A 16,252-nucleotide genomic window follows, 5' to 3' on the forward strand; every position below is an offset into this window, starting at 1 on the left:
TGGAAAGGAAGAACAATTTGGATTCAAGCACACCTTCCGCTTGTTAATTTCAACACAGATCAAATAAATTTATTATGGAAAAGTTAAACGGCCTAACAAGGCAAAATATTCTCCAAATGTTACACAAGGCAGGGATGGATTCAGACGGGGCGTGGCGGGCGTGCACCCTCCCCCTCCCCCTCCATAAAAAATTGCAAAGCATGAGTTGTCAGGGGTAGATTTAAGCGGTTTTAGGTTGAAACTTTAATTTCACCACAAAAAGATATCCATATTGCACCCACTCCAGAAGAATATTTCAAGAATTTAACCTAGAAAAATGTTTAGCCTCGCTCCGCTCGGCGAAATTTTAACTGTGTACCCCATAATCTAAAATCCTGGATCCGCCCCTGCAAGGTAATGATGTTTTCGCAACAATGCAAATGTCAAACTGTTTATGATAAAAGCAGGATCAGCACGAATATTACCTGATTTTTAAAAACGAAAATGTTCAATAATTAATTACAAACGTGCATTTTGCAAACGAAAACACCTTTTATTTGATATTTTACCCAAAAACCCCAATCCCGTACCGAAAAAAAAATATCCCCAGACCCAGTGACATATAAATTAAAGCAAATCAAATCAAATATGTTTGCATTTGTTACTTTATATTAAACGTGTATCGCAATTTCGAGTTTAATCCGGAGTTAAGCAGCATCCAGCTAATTCGACCTTGAAAATTAAAATTTAACAGCGGCGAACTATCTTAATATACAGTAAAACACTTCTGTATCAACCGCATTTTAACAAAAACATCATCACTTCGTTAATGGTTTAAACTCATTTTTATTTAAAAAAGACTCCTTTATCTGATTACATGTATATCTAAAAGTTCATGGTGAAGTCAAATGTATTTTGTATCCTAGCACACACAAATATGAAAATTAATACCCATCTTTTAATTTACAAAATCATGGGGACTTGAAATTTGATACCTTTAAAACATTTATGTTATTCAGAGCAATATTTTTAGGATGACTTTAATTCAACAAAATTCCTTCTTTGCAATAAACAGATACCTGCCAACATAATGTTTCGCGTGGATGATTGAAAGACACAAAAAGAAAACACAATAATAAACCACGAGTCTCACATTTCTGAGAAGTAAACAGTGGTAAGATCGAAACTCAAAAGAGCTGTTTTATGGACCATGGGATAGGTACGATCGGAACTCAAAAGAGCTGTTTTAGTAACCAAGGAATATGTACATGTACGATCAGACCGCAGAAGAGCTACTTTCCGTACCATATACAACAGTCGTGCTGTCAAAACTCAAAACCGCTTTCCGTGCCTGCGAAAGGTCAAAACCGTTCCACTCATAATGGGTGTTACATATACACTGCAAAAGAAAGTTAGTCAATGTGTTACACAGACTTATACGAACCTGACCAACAAAAATGTGGGCAGATGTAGCGAACGACTCCATCGGTGATGTCTCCATAGCGAATTTAAGCAGACGTGCAATGGCCCGGATAATAACCTGCATGGCGCCAAGATAATACAGCATATTGATGATGGCACTGAAGAACACGACTACTGGTAAAACCTAAAACAACGTTTTGTGGGTACTATATTGAAGAAATACTAGAAATATATATACGTGTAAAAAGCTTTCTTAGAAATAATATAAATACAAAAATGATTAGTGATTTAAAGTATAAATTTAAACTTCACACCACGGAGTATCCGAGCCAAAAAATATGAGCACTGTCATTTCATTTCTTTTTTTCTCCAAAACTTACACAGATATTGTCGATTGCTTGAATCAGCAAAATGATATAGCAATGAAAGCAATTTGTAGGATGAATTCAGTGTGGCCAACAGATATAATGGAGGTATTGTTGAGGTGCACTACCTATATCAATACCATATCTTCCTTGAAATTTTCAAAATTGTAGTTGATCAAGTCAATAAATTCGGCTTTTGTAAGTGACTTGTCTGTCTGTCTGTCTGTTTGATTTTGATTTTCTTTTCCTCTTCTTATTTTTTTTATGTCAGTTAATTTTTCGATGAAGAGTTTTAAATTCCGCCTTCGTCATTTTGGGCCTGGATTTCACTAATAACAAACCTACCTGGAATACAACTGGATGATCTTTTAGACCCTGTTCCCCGAACACAAATATGGACCCTTTATCGGTGTAGGCAAGGAAAGCACCGACCTGGTCCCCAAGAAATTGGACCACTGAGTATCCGACAGGCCAACGTAGAATAAGCAAGCCAAGAACAAATTGTAAAATAACTCCCCATATTACTGGAGTCCAATGCACCTAAAAAGTGGAAAGTTTCAAATAAAAATTTTCTAACCCAGCATGGCATTGAATGTTATTGACAGCAAATTATTAAATAACTCTGTCCCCCCCCCCTCAAAAAAAAAAAAAAAAAATTAAAGACGAGTTCCTCATTTGAAATAATCGGTAGAAATTCAAGCTATCATTAATTGAATGTGGTCTTAACTTTACACTTTAATTCTATAACATTAATTAAATGGGAGAACTAAATAAATATGCCTATATAGAAAAAATATACATATATTTTGTTTGTAAACAGAGAAATTACCTTTGTTGGCGATCGTGACGTTATGAAAACAATAAATAAAAGAAGAACCAGTCCACCAAAAGGAATCAGCTTCTGAACATCGTGGACAAAGTCATAAATCAAAAATCCGAGTATAACCAAGGAAACCACGAGTGTGATTATTCTGAAAAAAAAACTCAATAAGAAATCAATTTGAAGCAAAAAATAATACCTCAATCAGTTAAGCATATGTCTATTTCGATTTCGGAGTACCTGATTGATCTTGGCATATATTTCGATGGTCTTATGTTCATTCAAAGCGAATACATGGTGTCCAAAGGTAAATCCCCCTTAAATTTAGAGGCTTTTGCTTATTATAAATTCACGAATAATACCATGACAGCCTCAACCTCCTCGCCTGTAGTGCCAAATTGAAGTAACTACACCCAATTCATTTGGACTGTTGCAAGGTAACAGTTTGTCTTCGCGGCGGTGTCTTCCTCCAATGCCAACAATTTATATGTTACCTATTCCTCCAACGCCAACAAAAAGATTCAATAGATGTTTAGATAATGACAATGGGTGCTTTTTTAATAACTATTCAAATGATTTTATAAGTATTTAACAATCAAAAATAGTAAGTCAACTTGATAAAACAGCAACATTTTTTTTTAAATTTTTTTATGAGATAAAGTAGTAGATTTTGGGTTAAAATCATTATGAAATTTAAATAAATCTTATAATTTTTTAACAAAAATATTTTGGGAATGGAAAGGTAAATTATATGTTAGAAATATTAAAGAAAGCATAGTGAAATACTATTATTATTATAATTTAGAACAAATGATATCATTCTAAATAATTTTATTGAAATGAAATTTTATATGAAATTTATGACAGACCAATTCATTAAACTTTAAAGATAATAAGACATAATTAAAGAAATTTGATCACTGCCAATAATCTGAAAACTGGGTGAGCATGAGTATGAGCACAGTATAAAAATACATTGTGTCTTCCACAACTCTACAAAGTTTCAAGAAAATCAATGAAATAGAGTAACCAGAATTCTGATGAGTTGCGAACATAACAAACACGCATACAATATATCATATTATAAACCACTTACAATAATAAAGGATAAACAAGGGGAAAATATTTTGACCAGAAAGATATTTTGAATAACTGAACGAAATAAATCATAGTTTTAACAAGAAATACAAAGTTTCAAGAAATTACATCGAGTAATATGGGAGGATATTGCAGCACACACAACTATAGAAATATTGAGAAAAAAAACAATTACATCCAAAGAGTCTATTGTAGAATTTGTACACACTGGAATACCTGATGATTTACAAGTTAACGTTGAGATGCAATACTTTAACAAGTTTCATTCCAAAAGAATCCAATTGTTCAAGCAGTAATAGCAAAATACAATTTGCCAAAAACTAGATTTAGCTACCTGTAATTTACCTAGTCATTCTGTTTAGATATACATGCACTTTTGTTGTGATAACTACATACAGCTTTTCCTCGAATGCCAACAAACTTTCACCCGTAAACTGTCGGTAGATCAAAAGTTATTGGTATTCGAGGAATAAACTTTCGCGGACTAATGTCAAATTGAGAACTACTGACTTTCTTATGGAGGCACTATGTATTGTGAAATCATAATTTTGCACTCAATCATAGATTTTCAATCAGTAAAACAAATCTTTAAAAAGATTAATATCAAATGATAATTCGATCACAGCCTGTGAATTCATGAACGAGACGATGGGTAAGAAAGCATGCATTGATATGCATTCACATTGTTATACAAAGCCTGAACAGGACAGTCTTCACCTTCGATTGTAAAGATTAAACAAAGTTTTGTTTTCAATTGATGATTACTTACATTCTTAGAAATGGAACTTTGTCATTAATCTTAATTTTAGCTTTCACTAATTTCCTTCCAGCTGATGCGAACAACTTCCTTGACCTTTCGGCATGGGCAGCAACCCATATTAAAACAACTGTACAGTCAAACAATAATAAACCAATATTATCGAAGTCATAGGAAATAGCATATATCATATAGCAAATGTATATAAATAAACACACTAAATTTCCGATGAGAGAGAAAGTCTGTCTTCTTTTTCGGTACCACCATTTTGATTTTAAAACTGAAGGGCGACCAAATAAGGCGAACGAGTCAACGCTGGTGGGTAATAATCCTTTGGACGCCCCATTACACAATTTTGAATAGTCATTCTCTTCAAATCTTACTTCAACATTTGCTGAATCGTTGATATCAGACACTGCATATTTTTGTTTTGTCATTATCCAAGCAAAAATCAGTTTTTTTATGGCTAAAGAGCGGTTAACGTTCAACTAATTTAACCATTTTTCCAACACGTGGCTTTGGTCTCCCTAACCCTTTCTGTTTGTTTACATACCAGATAATATCTAGGTCAAGCAAAATCTTTCAAAGGAAAGTTTTAGCTGACCACATACTTAAATATTTAAATTGAATGACTTTGAAAAGAATTTTATATGTTTATATATGTAATTCATATAAAGCCCGATACCTTGCCAACCATATTATGTATTTTTAGCAATGATTAGCGTTAAGAGAACACGGTGATAATAAATCAATCGGACATTAACACCTCTTTATCTAACACAAACTACATGTAATTATTATTATTATATAATACCATCGTTGACGTTAATACGATAGCTGAATGATAGTGTGTCTCACTAATAAAGGGGATAACGCGAGACTTAAATTAGGAAGTATACAAGCTTCGGGCTGTGTATTACCAACTGTACGGACCGTTCTCCCTTTCTCTAACGGAGAAAAAAACTTAAGAGATCAAAATAAGTTCGTTTATATATCGACAAAACTTTGCTTTTTCGATACTTCACATCGGTGTTTATTCCGCTATTTCAAACTACAAAACTTCGCTTTTCGATACTTCACATCGGTGTTTATTCCGCTATTTCAAACTACAAAACTTTGCTTTTCGATATTTCACATCGGTGTTTTTTTCCGCTATTTAAAGCTATAAGTTAAAAGTTTTTGGTTTCATGGTTACATTGTAAACTCTGCATTTAGTGTGTCGTGAAAATGCAGTTATATTTTCATAATCATATGGTATTTCTGTGCATCGAACTGAAAGATATTATTAAAAACAATTTTATTAATATATTTAATTTTGAAGAAATAAACAGATGCCTTCTAAAGCACATAATTACCCATTTTGGTGTTAGTTAACGGCACTGATTATTTGATTCTGAGGTGTGCTGAGAGTTTTCAGGCACTAATAAAGTTGTTATTGTTTTGTAAATGCCTAGCCTACACATCAAACACACACCCCAAAAAAATAAATAAATAAATAAAATAAAATAAAAAATAAGTGCTTCCTTAAACAAAAACCAATTATCCATTATTTTTACAAAATCTCCCAAGAGTGTGGTTGGTAGACGAGCAATGATTTTCGCGTATAAGGTAGCTCTAATATATGCAAAAAAATCATTTGCTTGCACATCATTAAGTAAAAAAAGTCGTCCATGACAAGAAGAGTCGGAGGACAGACCAACAGAGGTAACCACCCAGCTGATACTAAGACTCAGTACTGCAAGCGAGCCTTGTATTATACCTTTCCTGGTTACCTGTATTTAGAGAGCGTTTAAAGGATAATTCCGACCATTTTCAAGGCAAGAATCTTACATCCTCCCGTTTGGAATCCATAAACGAAGAGTCTGCAGATAAACTTAACGAAACATACAGGTATGACCTCACAGAAAATGAAGAGCTTTTCAAGTCGGAAATCAAAAGGTGGAAAAGACTCCGGTCTGATCTGGACTTCACAGAGAAACTAACTTTACTGATGCCTACTCTGTCTCTAACAAGCAAATATCTGTATACTTCTGTATTTGCAATTATATCTATAATTATATAACCATGCCAGTAATTAACCACGTCAACCATTGAAAGGTCATTGAAGCGCTTTACTGCGGCTTAAAATGTATCTCCGTTCAACTATAATCAGCATTTGCCCTTATACATGTACACAGAGATGTCATGCATATGTTCTGCGTTCAAAATTTATAAATGAACTTCGGTTATTACATGAAAATATCTGCTTTTGATCTCACTGAATTAAACATTTTGTTTTACACGTACATTTCACTTTATGTACTTGATTAGTTTCCAAACAATATCCCTTTAATTGCATAAACCAAATTTTCATAACCATTATTGTTGCAGCCTACTTTTGTTTCTCTCCGATTAAACCTTGTGTTTAACGGAAGTTTTGTGGAAAGGGTCACACAAGTAGCCTCATATTAGTCCTTCGGTCATCAATTTATCTGTTCGTCATACTTAAGCTTAGCTTTTTGTCTAAATAGATTTTTCAAAAAAAATTAGTGTGATCTTCATGAAACTTCGTACATTTGGGTGACTTGTTAATCGCCATATGGTCAACACATTGTGTGAAAATTGGACAGTTTTGTTATACATGTGTCGAGCAAGACATTAGTACCTTAGAGACACATTTTCTTGTTAACTGTGAATAAGAATTTTTCAGGTGTCAAGAGTACAATTAGCTTAGCATTCACTGAGTTCAACAATTCCAAGAATTAACATCAATGAACGACAGGAATTCGAGAAGCTAAATAAGATCCATGGTGTTTTTCATCCATACATATATCCTTTAATAACCATCTTTAGATAATCAGATTCAGCGAAATAGTCATTACAATTAATTATAAACATGGTAAATTATAAAGTTTTTTTTTCTAGTTTAAAGACGCGCCCTCCAACTCCTCAGATGCTCAGAGCTTCCGGGGGCTTCGTCGGCAGGACCCTTGGTAAGGCCCTAGACCCGCTGAGCACATTCAGCGGTCCCAAGACCCCTTACCGACATTTCTGCTAGCATATGCTTAATATGTTAGCTACGCCCCTGATATATATTTTAAACTTTCGTCACAAGACAGATGTATAAAAAACTAAACGAAAGTGAATGCTGCTTGTAACATCTTCGTCAAAAATACAAAGTAGCATAGCAAAAAATGTATTTGGTGAAACGCAGCAAATGCACAAGAGTTAATCCCAAATATAAAATTGTAAATACTTTCAGAGATCACCTATACCCCCGACAAAAATGTCTTCATAAATAAACTGAATACCTGTCTAAACCAGACACTTTTTATGCCTGTAATATCAATTCATAAATAAACTGAACACCTGTCTAAACCAGACACTTTTTTCAGCCTGTAATATCAATTTATAAATAAACTGAACACCTGTCAAAACAAGACACTTTTTCAGCCTGTAATATCAATTCATAAACTGAACACCTGTCTAAACCAGTTTTAAAGTTCAAAAGGGGTTCGGTTTAGACGGGTTTTGCTCTAACTTATGAATCAACGAAACTAAATGGCTGTTACTTCATGGTACAAGATCATGGTTGATACTTGATATAAATTGATTTTTTTTTCTATCATTAAAAGTACATAAGTACATGAACATGCAAAGATCAATGACTTTCCGGAAACAGAATATGTTATCTGAGTACATATTTATGTAAGAATCAGACAGGAAATGTTCCCTGTGCAGAGGAGATCATTGAATCATAACGGTACAAGTGCAAGAAAATAATATTTGATATACTATAAATTGAAAAATTGCGTTTTCAGTCGACGGAAAGGCAGACTTTGCGCGCATATGCATGTGACTTTGTTCTCATTTTTGTTCATTTTATAGTTGGCGTGTTTTCTTAGAGAATGTAGTAAAATCACAAACACACCATCCGTAGGTTTTTTATACTTGTAATCAGTTAAACATCTCACCTTCGTAAATACGGGGTTTGGGCTGTCAATTTGTAAATTCTATCTTTCGAAACGGTTTTAATCTTCTCTAGTCGTTCCCTTGGTTTTTTGAAAAACACGTAAATCCAAATCATCAAAACAGCAAGGTCTAACGCAACGACGTCGACCCGTTCCGGATGGATAGCAATGGCAGTAACCACGTAGCACAGATAGAATAAGGGGACTCCGAACTTTAAAGCTGTTTTGATGAATTTGATTGAAATTCGAGAACGGGTATCGGCATCTTTCAGACAGTTGTCATAGAAACTTTTATCTTGCATCAGCTTTTGTATATCTTCTGTCGTTGTACTTTCCTGTTCAGGTTTAAAAGTCAGTGAGTTAATAGAATTATTACATTTTTCGGCAAGCTCCGAATATGGCGCTGGAAAGCCTTGTTCTTTCTCACTCATTTCGTTATCAGTGCAATCTTCCACTTGTACCTTGGTTGTTGCGTCTTCCAAAGGTGTACGACTGCCATTTTCTGGTACAACCCCCTTTTGTCCAGTGTCACTACCTATTGTTTTCATACACACCAGTGTAACAGGCTCCGTTTTTGGAAGTAATGTCATATTGACATCGATGTTCCTGTTAAAAATATGAAAACAAACTATACATGTTATCGTATTCACGTACAAACTATATCTGAAAAGTTCATTACATCGAATGTACATATAATTTATTCAGTATTTTATTAAGATTCTTAGAAGGCTCCCCTTAAAACACAAAAATTAAACTCAATCACTTGTAACCACTAATATCAACTTGAAGCATTTCTTCCTCTTTCCATGATGAGTTGAAGGAATATTAGTACTATAAATCTTTTCAAAACAGGAAACCTCACCCTTTGAGATACATGTACTTCACATTTTAAGTTTACAAGTTCAATATTTTTATCTAGGAAACGATTCTTTTTTTTCATTCGAATTTTTTATGCATTATTTTGCATTTAAACGTTTCTAAAGAAATATTTTGGTATTTTTTATCATTTTCCACGTGTATTTTTTCCCTTTTCTTTCAAACTGTATCGTCTACGATGTAGGTGTCTGCTCTGCACTCAATAGAGACTTCCACTAATTTTACATAACCCTCAACTGAGTTAAAAGAGGGACCCAGGCTTTTACATATAATAGCTCGTCTTTGTCCTAATTTTGCATGAAATTAGCGAACTTTTTAAATAGAAGCCGCCCCGTGCAGGTCCGGGTGTTAAAAGAATAGGCCTGCAGCAGCGGTAAGCTTGTCGTAAAAGGCGACTGAATAGTGCTCAGAACCCTAGCCGGGGGCTAGGACGCTCTGCCTACAGAGCAACTGGGATGTGTGCCCCAGGTGGTGGAATGGGGTACCCCTGGCGTGTTATATGCTGGGGTTGTCAGGCTATAATATGGAAAACCTGACCGCAAACCATAGTGGTGCACCGTGTTGGGAAAGATGCCACGTTCCTCGCACCTTAAAGAACCCTACTGTCGTATTCTCCAGAGTAGGAACCATAGGGCTCCGCCACAGGAGGCTAAATTGCCCGACCCTACCCACCTCTCCCTATTTCCAGTGGCAATCAAAATTTGTCGATCCTATTGTCCTTGTGTCCCATCCCTTTTTCATTTCATCATCATTTCATGTTCATTTTATCATCAATTTCATGTTTATCGTCTGAATATAGCTGAAATATTGCTGCTCGGACGTTAAACCCCAACAAACAAACATAAATAGAAGCCAAGGGGGTTCCAAAACCCGGTACCACCGGCTTCGCCCGTGCTACAGTAAATTAAAATTAAAGATACATGTTTTAGAATAGATAATAAATCAAGCTTGTTTTCAGTTATAGGCTAGAGCGCTCGAATAATCAACCAGAATATCGTCTTGTCTGTGTTTTATATACTTAATATATTTTAATATAATTTATATAATTATATTCTTTACCTTAAATTACTGAAGTGAAGAGTTGGATAATTGCCATATCTTAAAAGGTTTTGTAGTCAATTTCTTAATTTCTCATAATTTTTATGAAGCACGGGTAATATTTTATTGATCATGCGCAGAAACTAAAATGCACATAAAGTCAAATAACTTTTTTTTAAACGTCGCTCGATATTATATTTCAAAACTTGATACATGTTCATTGTACAAAGTAATTTTTTTTACACTTTTTTTCTTTTTGGAGATTCGTTTCATTTCCTATAATTTATATATATACACGTCTGTTTGTCTAATGGCCCAACTTCCTATATGTTCGTCCAAAAGTGCTGCAGAATCCTTGTTTTCAAAACTCTTTCCTTTGGATACTTAATTGTAGATTATTGGGGTATTGTGTTAATAATTTCTGGGAAATGGTCTATCAAAATTGGATGTTAAGGGAAGGAAAACAAGCAAGAATATTGCAGCGAAGTAGGACTCAGTGGGAGATCCAGGGGGCGGCGGCCCGCCGCCCCTTAAAATTGTTGATACCATCAGAATGCAGGATTTGAGGTTTAATATTTCTAAATTTTCTTGGGGGCATGCCCCCCACAAAAAAAGGATCACTTCGTGATCCTCACAAGTGAACACGTGAAGATTTTTTTTGGGGGGACCCCCTTGCCTAAAACTCTGGATCCGCTACTGGGACTCCGTCGTTGAATTATTCTTGTTCGGTGTTGGTCAGATAATTCACACTCGTTACCGTTGAAAATCGCACTTTTTTTTTCTTTTTTAATGTTATTTTTTATTGATTCCGGTAACTATAAGATCATTATTGTGAATCACCGGCCATTTCCGCTTCTTTAAAATAATCGTAGGTGTAAATCTTGATACAATACTTCACGCCCTAAAAGTAACGAGTTGCGGACCTGAGTTATTTTTTTATAATTTGATGACACTAATACACTATAAGAAGGGTGAGAGAATTTTTAGAAATACATTTGGACAAATTCTAAATAACAACTTGATGGTCTTCAGTATATTAAAAATACATATCGTCTGCAGTTGAGGGTTCAACTTTTATATATATTTGATTCTGGTAATATCATAACATAAATAAGAAATATTTAAAAACTGTTGGAAAGTAAATATACAGCTGAAAAAATAAAGGACAACTAATTAACAATCAAAAGTTTTCAATTCAGTAGAAATCTCTTTTAATGAACGCATGGCCATGAGAATTTCATTCGTTCCGATAAACATATTTGGCGCGTAGTATTTTGTTTTCATATACATGTAATTCCATTAAAGTTCGATCTCTTTCCAGTGACCATTGTTTCAACATCAGATATCTCTAAAGATAGAATAAAAATATTAAATAAAAAAACAATAACCTGGAGCCTCTTTTTTCTGTAGCCCATTGTAATAAAATCTCTGGATCAGCCGCTTTTTTTACGCGACGGATAGGTCTAGTATCATTCTTTTGATATTATCTGTAACCATACCATATGGTGTAAATAAAAGTTTTTCCGCTTACATATTTGTACATAAAATACAATCACATCAAACAACATCCCATTTGACCCTTTGTACAAGTTTGGTGAAAAGTCGTTGTATTGTCAAAGGAGAGAAATGATCGTTTACTTAACAGATCGGAAGTATACATGTATGTCAAGTATTACAGATTTATTGTTAACGGAACAATTTAATGACCGTGACTAAAACTGCTGTTACTTTTTCGACAGTATCAGCAAAACTGCAACTTTTACAAACAAATCAAATTAAAAAAAATACCATATGCAAAGGATATGTAGTAATGCAGCTTTTTTAACACCTCCCCCCACCCGTGTAATACTTAAGAAATGATATTTTTAATTCATTTATAAATGAACGACCCAATTCAGTACTTTTTAAGTAGGGCCGCTTAACATTTTCAAACGAATTGTCTACATGTATCACTACCTAGTCGTATGAAGTTGGCCAATGGGCAGTGGTTGTGGGAGTCAAATGTAAATATTGGGGGCCACAGGTACATGTACGTTAACATGTGTGCGGAAGATGATGAAAAAAAGGCTGAATACTGAATACAGCAAGTGATGCATAGTGTAACAATTTATTTAGTGTGTACCACATGATTGAGGTTAATATTTCTTCGTAGACCGAAAAAATATCACAGTCATTCCTTAAATGTAAAAAAATACACTGTTTTCCAATAATTAAAGGTATTGACGAGAAAGGTGATTTATTCACTGTTATAATATAATGTAACCATGCATTAATTTTGTACAAAAATGTCTTGCCTGTGTCACTGTTAAGAAATATGTTCTCACCTCCTACATGCACAATTTATTGCAAAGAAATTTACGTTTCGGTTTTAATTACTTCTCTACGGGTTAACCATAACTTTCCAGAACAAGTTCTTTTACAAGGGATGCCAGAGAAGACGACTGCTGAAGCAAGTATATGGCGAGAAATGTGTGTCATAATTCAATATTCATGCCATTACATATATAAATATAAATATGCGTATGTATTATTATTTCTGCATACTAGTACGCGTAATTCTATATATGCAATCGGGTAATAAATTCTACATATGCACAATTGTATTTATGCAATCGCGTAATTAATTCTGCATAAAAATTATGTGCAATTGCATTTATGCAATTTCGTAATTAACTCTGCATATGCGTAATTCTATTCATGAAATCAAATGCAAAATTAATTAACCGATTGTATAAATATAATTTCACATATGCAGAAATAATTACGCGATTGCACATTTTAATAACTGACCTGCAGTGCGCCCAAATCTGCACATTTGCCCACAGGAACGTGGGGTCATTAGTTAAATCCATAAAATGAACAAAAATTGTACTAAAATGCTGCTTTAATTTTTTTTCATTTTACTATACTCGGCTATACACTAAAAAACCACGTGTTTTATTATTTTTTTTTGCATGGGTATGGATTGTTAAATGACAAAAATAGTTATAACAGCATTTTAGTACAATTTTAGCCCATTTTATGGATCTAACTCATGACCCCACGTCCTTGGGCATTTATCTAACTCCTACAACAACTGCCCATTGTCAACCTTCCCATCCAAAATAATTTAAAATACAATTCGTTAAACTGCCACGCACCACAATATTTCTTACCGTACTCAATATTGACCTTCTCATGTGGGAGAAAGACGGTACATGCGCAGGAACTCCAATACATATCAATAATAATTGTTGGAATAGTATTCATTTGGAGAAATACTATCCATGTGTAGAAGGATGGTATTTCTCCCAATGGATATATTATTTCCACAATACTCATTGATATAACATTGAATGCCTGTGGTACATTTGCATGTTCACAAGAAAATTTTAAGATAATAAAATCATGTCGCGTATTGATAAAAGATATTAAATATAAATACTTAAATGCTTTTAAGTCACTTGTCTTAAGTCTACAAATGTCCATGCTTACGAGTACCTTTCTTCAGCGTCTTTTGATGTGTTTATTGGCTTCCTGTGTGTAGTTGTGTAAAACTTGTAGATGCCTGATAAGATTGTGAAAATGTAAAAATGTGTAATCTTCAACCAGAGACATTTAAATTTTTTTTTATATAAGTTCACACTTGCTTTTAAAAAATTACCAATGGAAGCTTATTGTGCAAACAACATCATATGGACGAATCAAAAAAAAAAAGGTTAGGGGTGAATGACGTGAGTTTAGCCCTACAGCGTAGCTATTACGTCGACTGGACTGAAATGTCACCTTTTTGAAGTGGTATATATACACATTCTAACTCTGAGGTTAGGGGCGAGTACATAACCAGCACTAACTCTTGTTACGGGTTCGTTTTGTGTGTATTGTTTTTCATTGTTTTTGACCCGTAAACATAGCCTTTAATATTGTGTCACATGGTACGAGTAATATTTTCAACTCAGTTTGCACTGATCTTTAATAGTCACTAGAATACATACAGGTTATTACAATCCATCTTGTAACATCCGAAGACAATTTCAATTATAAAAGTCCAGACAATTTCTATGCAACTGATTTGTTCGAAAGCTAACCTCTCACTGCCCTCCGGTCTTACTCTTCATTCTTATACTTTAACGGAACTCTTAATGTGAAATAGCAGATGTTTGGCATCTTTAGAAAGATACATTAACAACATTGACCTTGTAAATGACAATGTCACATCACTCCCGGCTTTTCGAAATTCGTTTTCACTCGAATTACATAAAACCAATTCAAGTTAAATTGAAACAAAAATCTTGAATGAAAATTAAAGAAGCTAACCATTTTTTACTGTTAAAAAGAAACTAAAAAATGTGGCTATACAAAAATTATGCCATGTAATTCTCAATATTTTTGTCGTGAAAGGTTGAAATGTAATTGATCTAGATTTGACTGCAAAATCTGCTATTCCAAAATCAGCTTCATACAATACTGATAGTTATTCACATATGAGGCATATATCAAACTAAAAAAAAAATGGAAAAATATACACGAAATACTTCATATCATCACATACAAACAGTAGATCGGCAATACATGGCCGTAACTAAGTTTATTGAAAACAAACAAATTGAAAGCGTCACACTTCATCATGAAATTATCAACAGGGCTGTTAACTGACCATCGAAAATTTTTACTACACGCTTCTAATTCTCTCATATAATTCTTATCAAACAAGATCATCAGATTGACCACCTCAATCATTTAGTCAACTTATAGCATGTGCACTAGTGCTATTTACGTTACAACAAAACACGCCCACTAATATCAGAATCAAATGCGTGAAGTAGCAAACGAAAAAAAAATGCATACGAAGAACATCAAATATATACGCTTAGAAACCACAGAAAGAAAGAAGAAAGAAAGAAAGAAAGAAAGAAAGAGAAAAAAAAAACAAACAAACATTTTCATTTCATCAGTCGACTGCTTTAACTATGAAATTGTCTCCCTTTGCAGTTTAAGCGTTTCCCTCATATCGTTTGAAGCATTGTCTTTTCCGAATTACGGGAAAGCAGTTGATGATTCCTGTGCAAGTCGGGTTGCTTGAATAGCTTCCTGAAGGTTATTTGGATTTCTTTGAATAACGAACAATCTAATTGTTGCGTTCAGACCTCTAATGAATGCCGTTGCTGTCTCTGTCAGTTTTTCTCTAACGATTCTTTGGCATCCTCGCATGGATTTCCCGCGAAAGGACTCATTGGAATGTTAGATGCACTATTTTCTTTCTTAGAATTAATATGCATTACATCTGTCATTTTATTCAATACCAAAAATTCATCAAGTTCTGATTTCGGGTCGGCAGCGGAAGCGGTAGCACAACTGCCGTCCGCGTTTCGATCGTCACTGCAATCATTATTAATTCAATCATTTATATTTCTTAAGTTAAACATAATTGTCCCAATATTCCATTGAAGCCTCGGATCCTCCACCAACTCTTAATGCATAAATTTGTGAAAAATCAGAATTTACAATGAAGTAAAAAAGAAATGATACGCGTTTTCTGATTTTTTAGTAGACTAAAGTCGTTACTGAACCTCTTGGGTTGGGGAGGGGTACACTGAAAGTCTTTTGCAGGGGTGTTTGGATTGCAGTCCTGAATACCGACCCCTTCGCAGACAATTTGTACGGTAAAATTGAAACCCTATTGCAGACCAATATTCAAAAATCCTATATCCCTATTTAAATTTACCCTATAACTGGGTTAACAAAACTGAAGAGTCATTATACAATATTTATAATTTGAACGATGCATGTTAATACAAACGATTCAAAAGCACAAATTTAAGCATATTACACAGGTCGGGTATTCTACTATATCAGGAGTACACGTGTAGGGGGTGACTTTGAATGACTTACCAATCAATGAGATACCTTAATACGTCATTATTGCATGATTGCTATAAGTTGTTCTTGCGTTTCTGATATCATTTCA

General features: G+C 34.1%; 1 protein-coding gene across 1 annotated transcript in view; it reads right to left on the minus strand.

Moving 5' to 3' along the window:
• The window catches only part of LOC148606574 (uncharacterized), a 30,532-nt gene that overhangs the window by 5,766 nt on the left and 8,514 nt on the right, over positions 1-16,252 (minus strand). Inside the window, exons 2-6 of the mRNA XM_088545013.1 lie at positions 13,780-13,852; positions 8,395-8,997; positions 2,596-2,737; positions 2,112-2,306; positions 1,424-1,585 (exon numbers count right to left, since the gene is read on the minus strand). Coding sequence (XP_088401139.1) covers positions 1,424-1,585; positions 2,112-2,306; positions 2,596-2,737; positions 8,395-8,981 — 1,086 coding nt within the window. The 5' untranslated portion in view covers positions 8,982-8,997; positions 13,780-13,852. The remainder of the gene's footprint in view (positions 1-1,423; positions 1,586-2,111; positions 2,307-2,595; positions 2,738-8,394; positions 8,998-13,779; positions 13,853-16,252) is intronic.

This window comes from Perna viridis, chromosome 9, assembly GCF_037379345.1.
Source record: "Perna viridis isolate PV_CMFRI_1.1 ecotype Kerala chromosome 9, ASM3737934v1, whole genome shotgun sequence".
Lineage (NCBI taxonomy): Eukaryota > Metazoa > Mollusca > Bivalvia > Mytilida > Mytilidae > Perna > Perna viridis.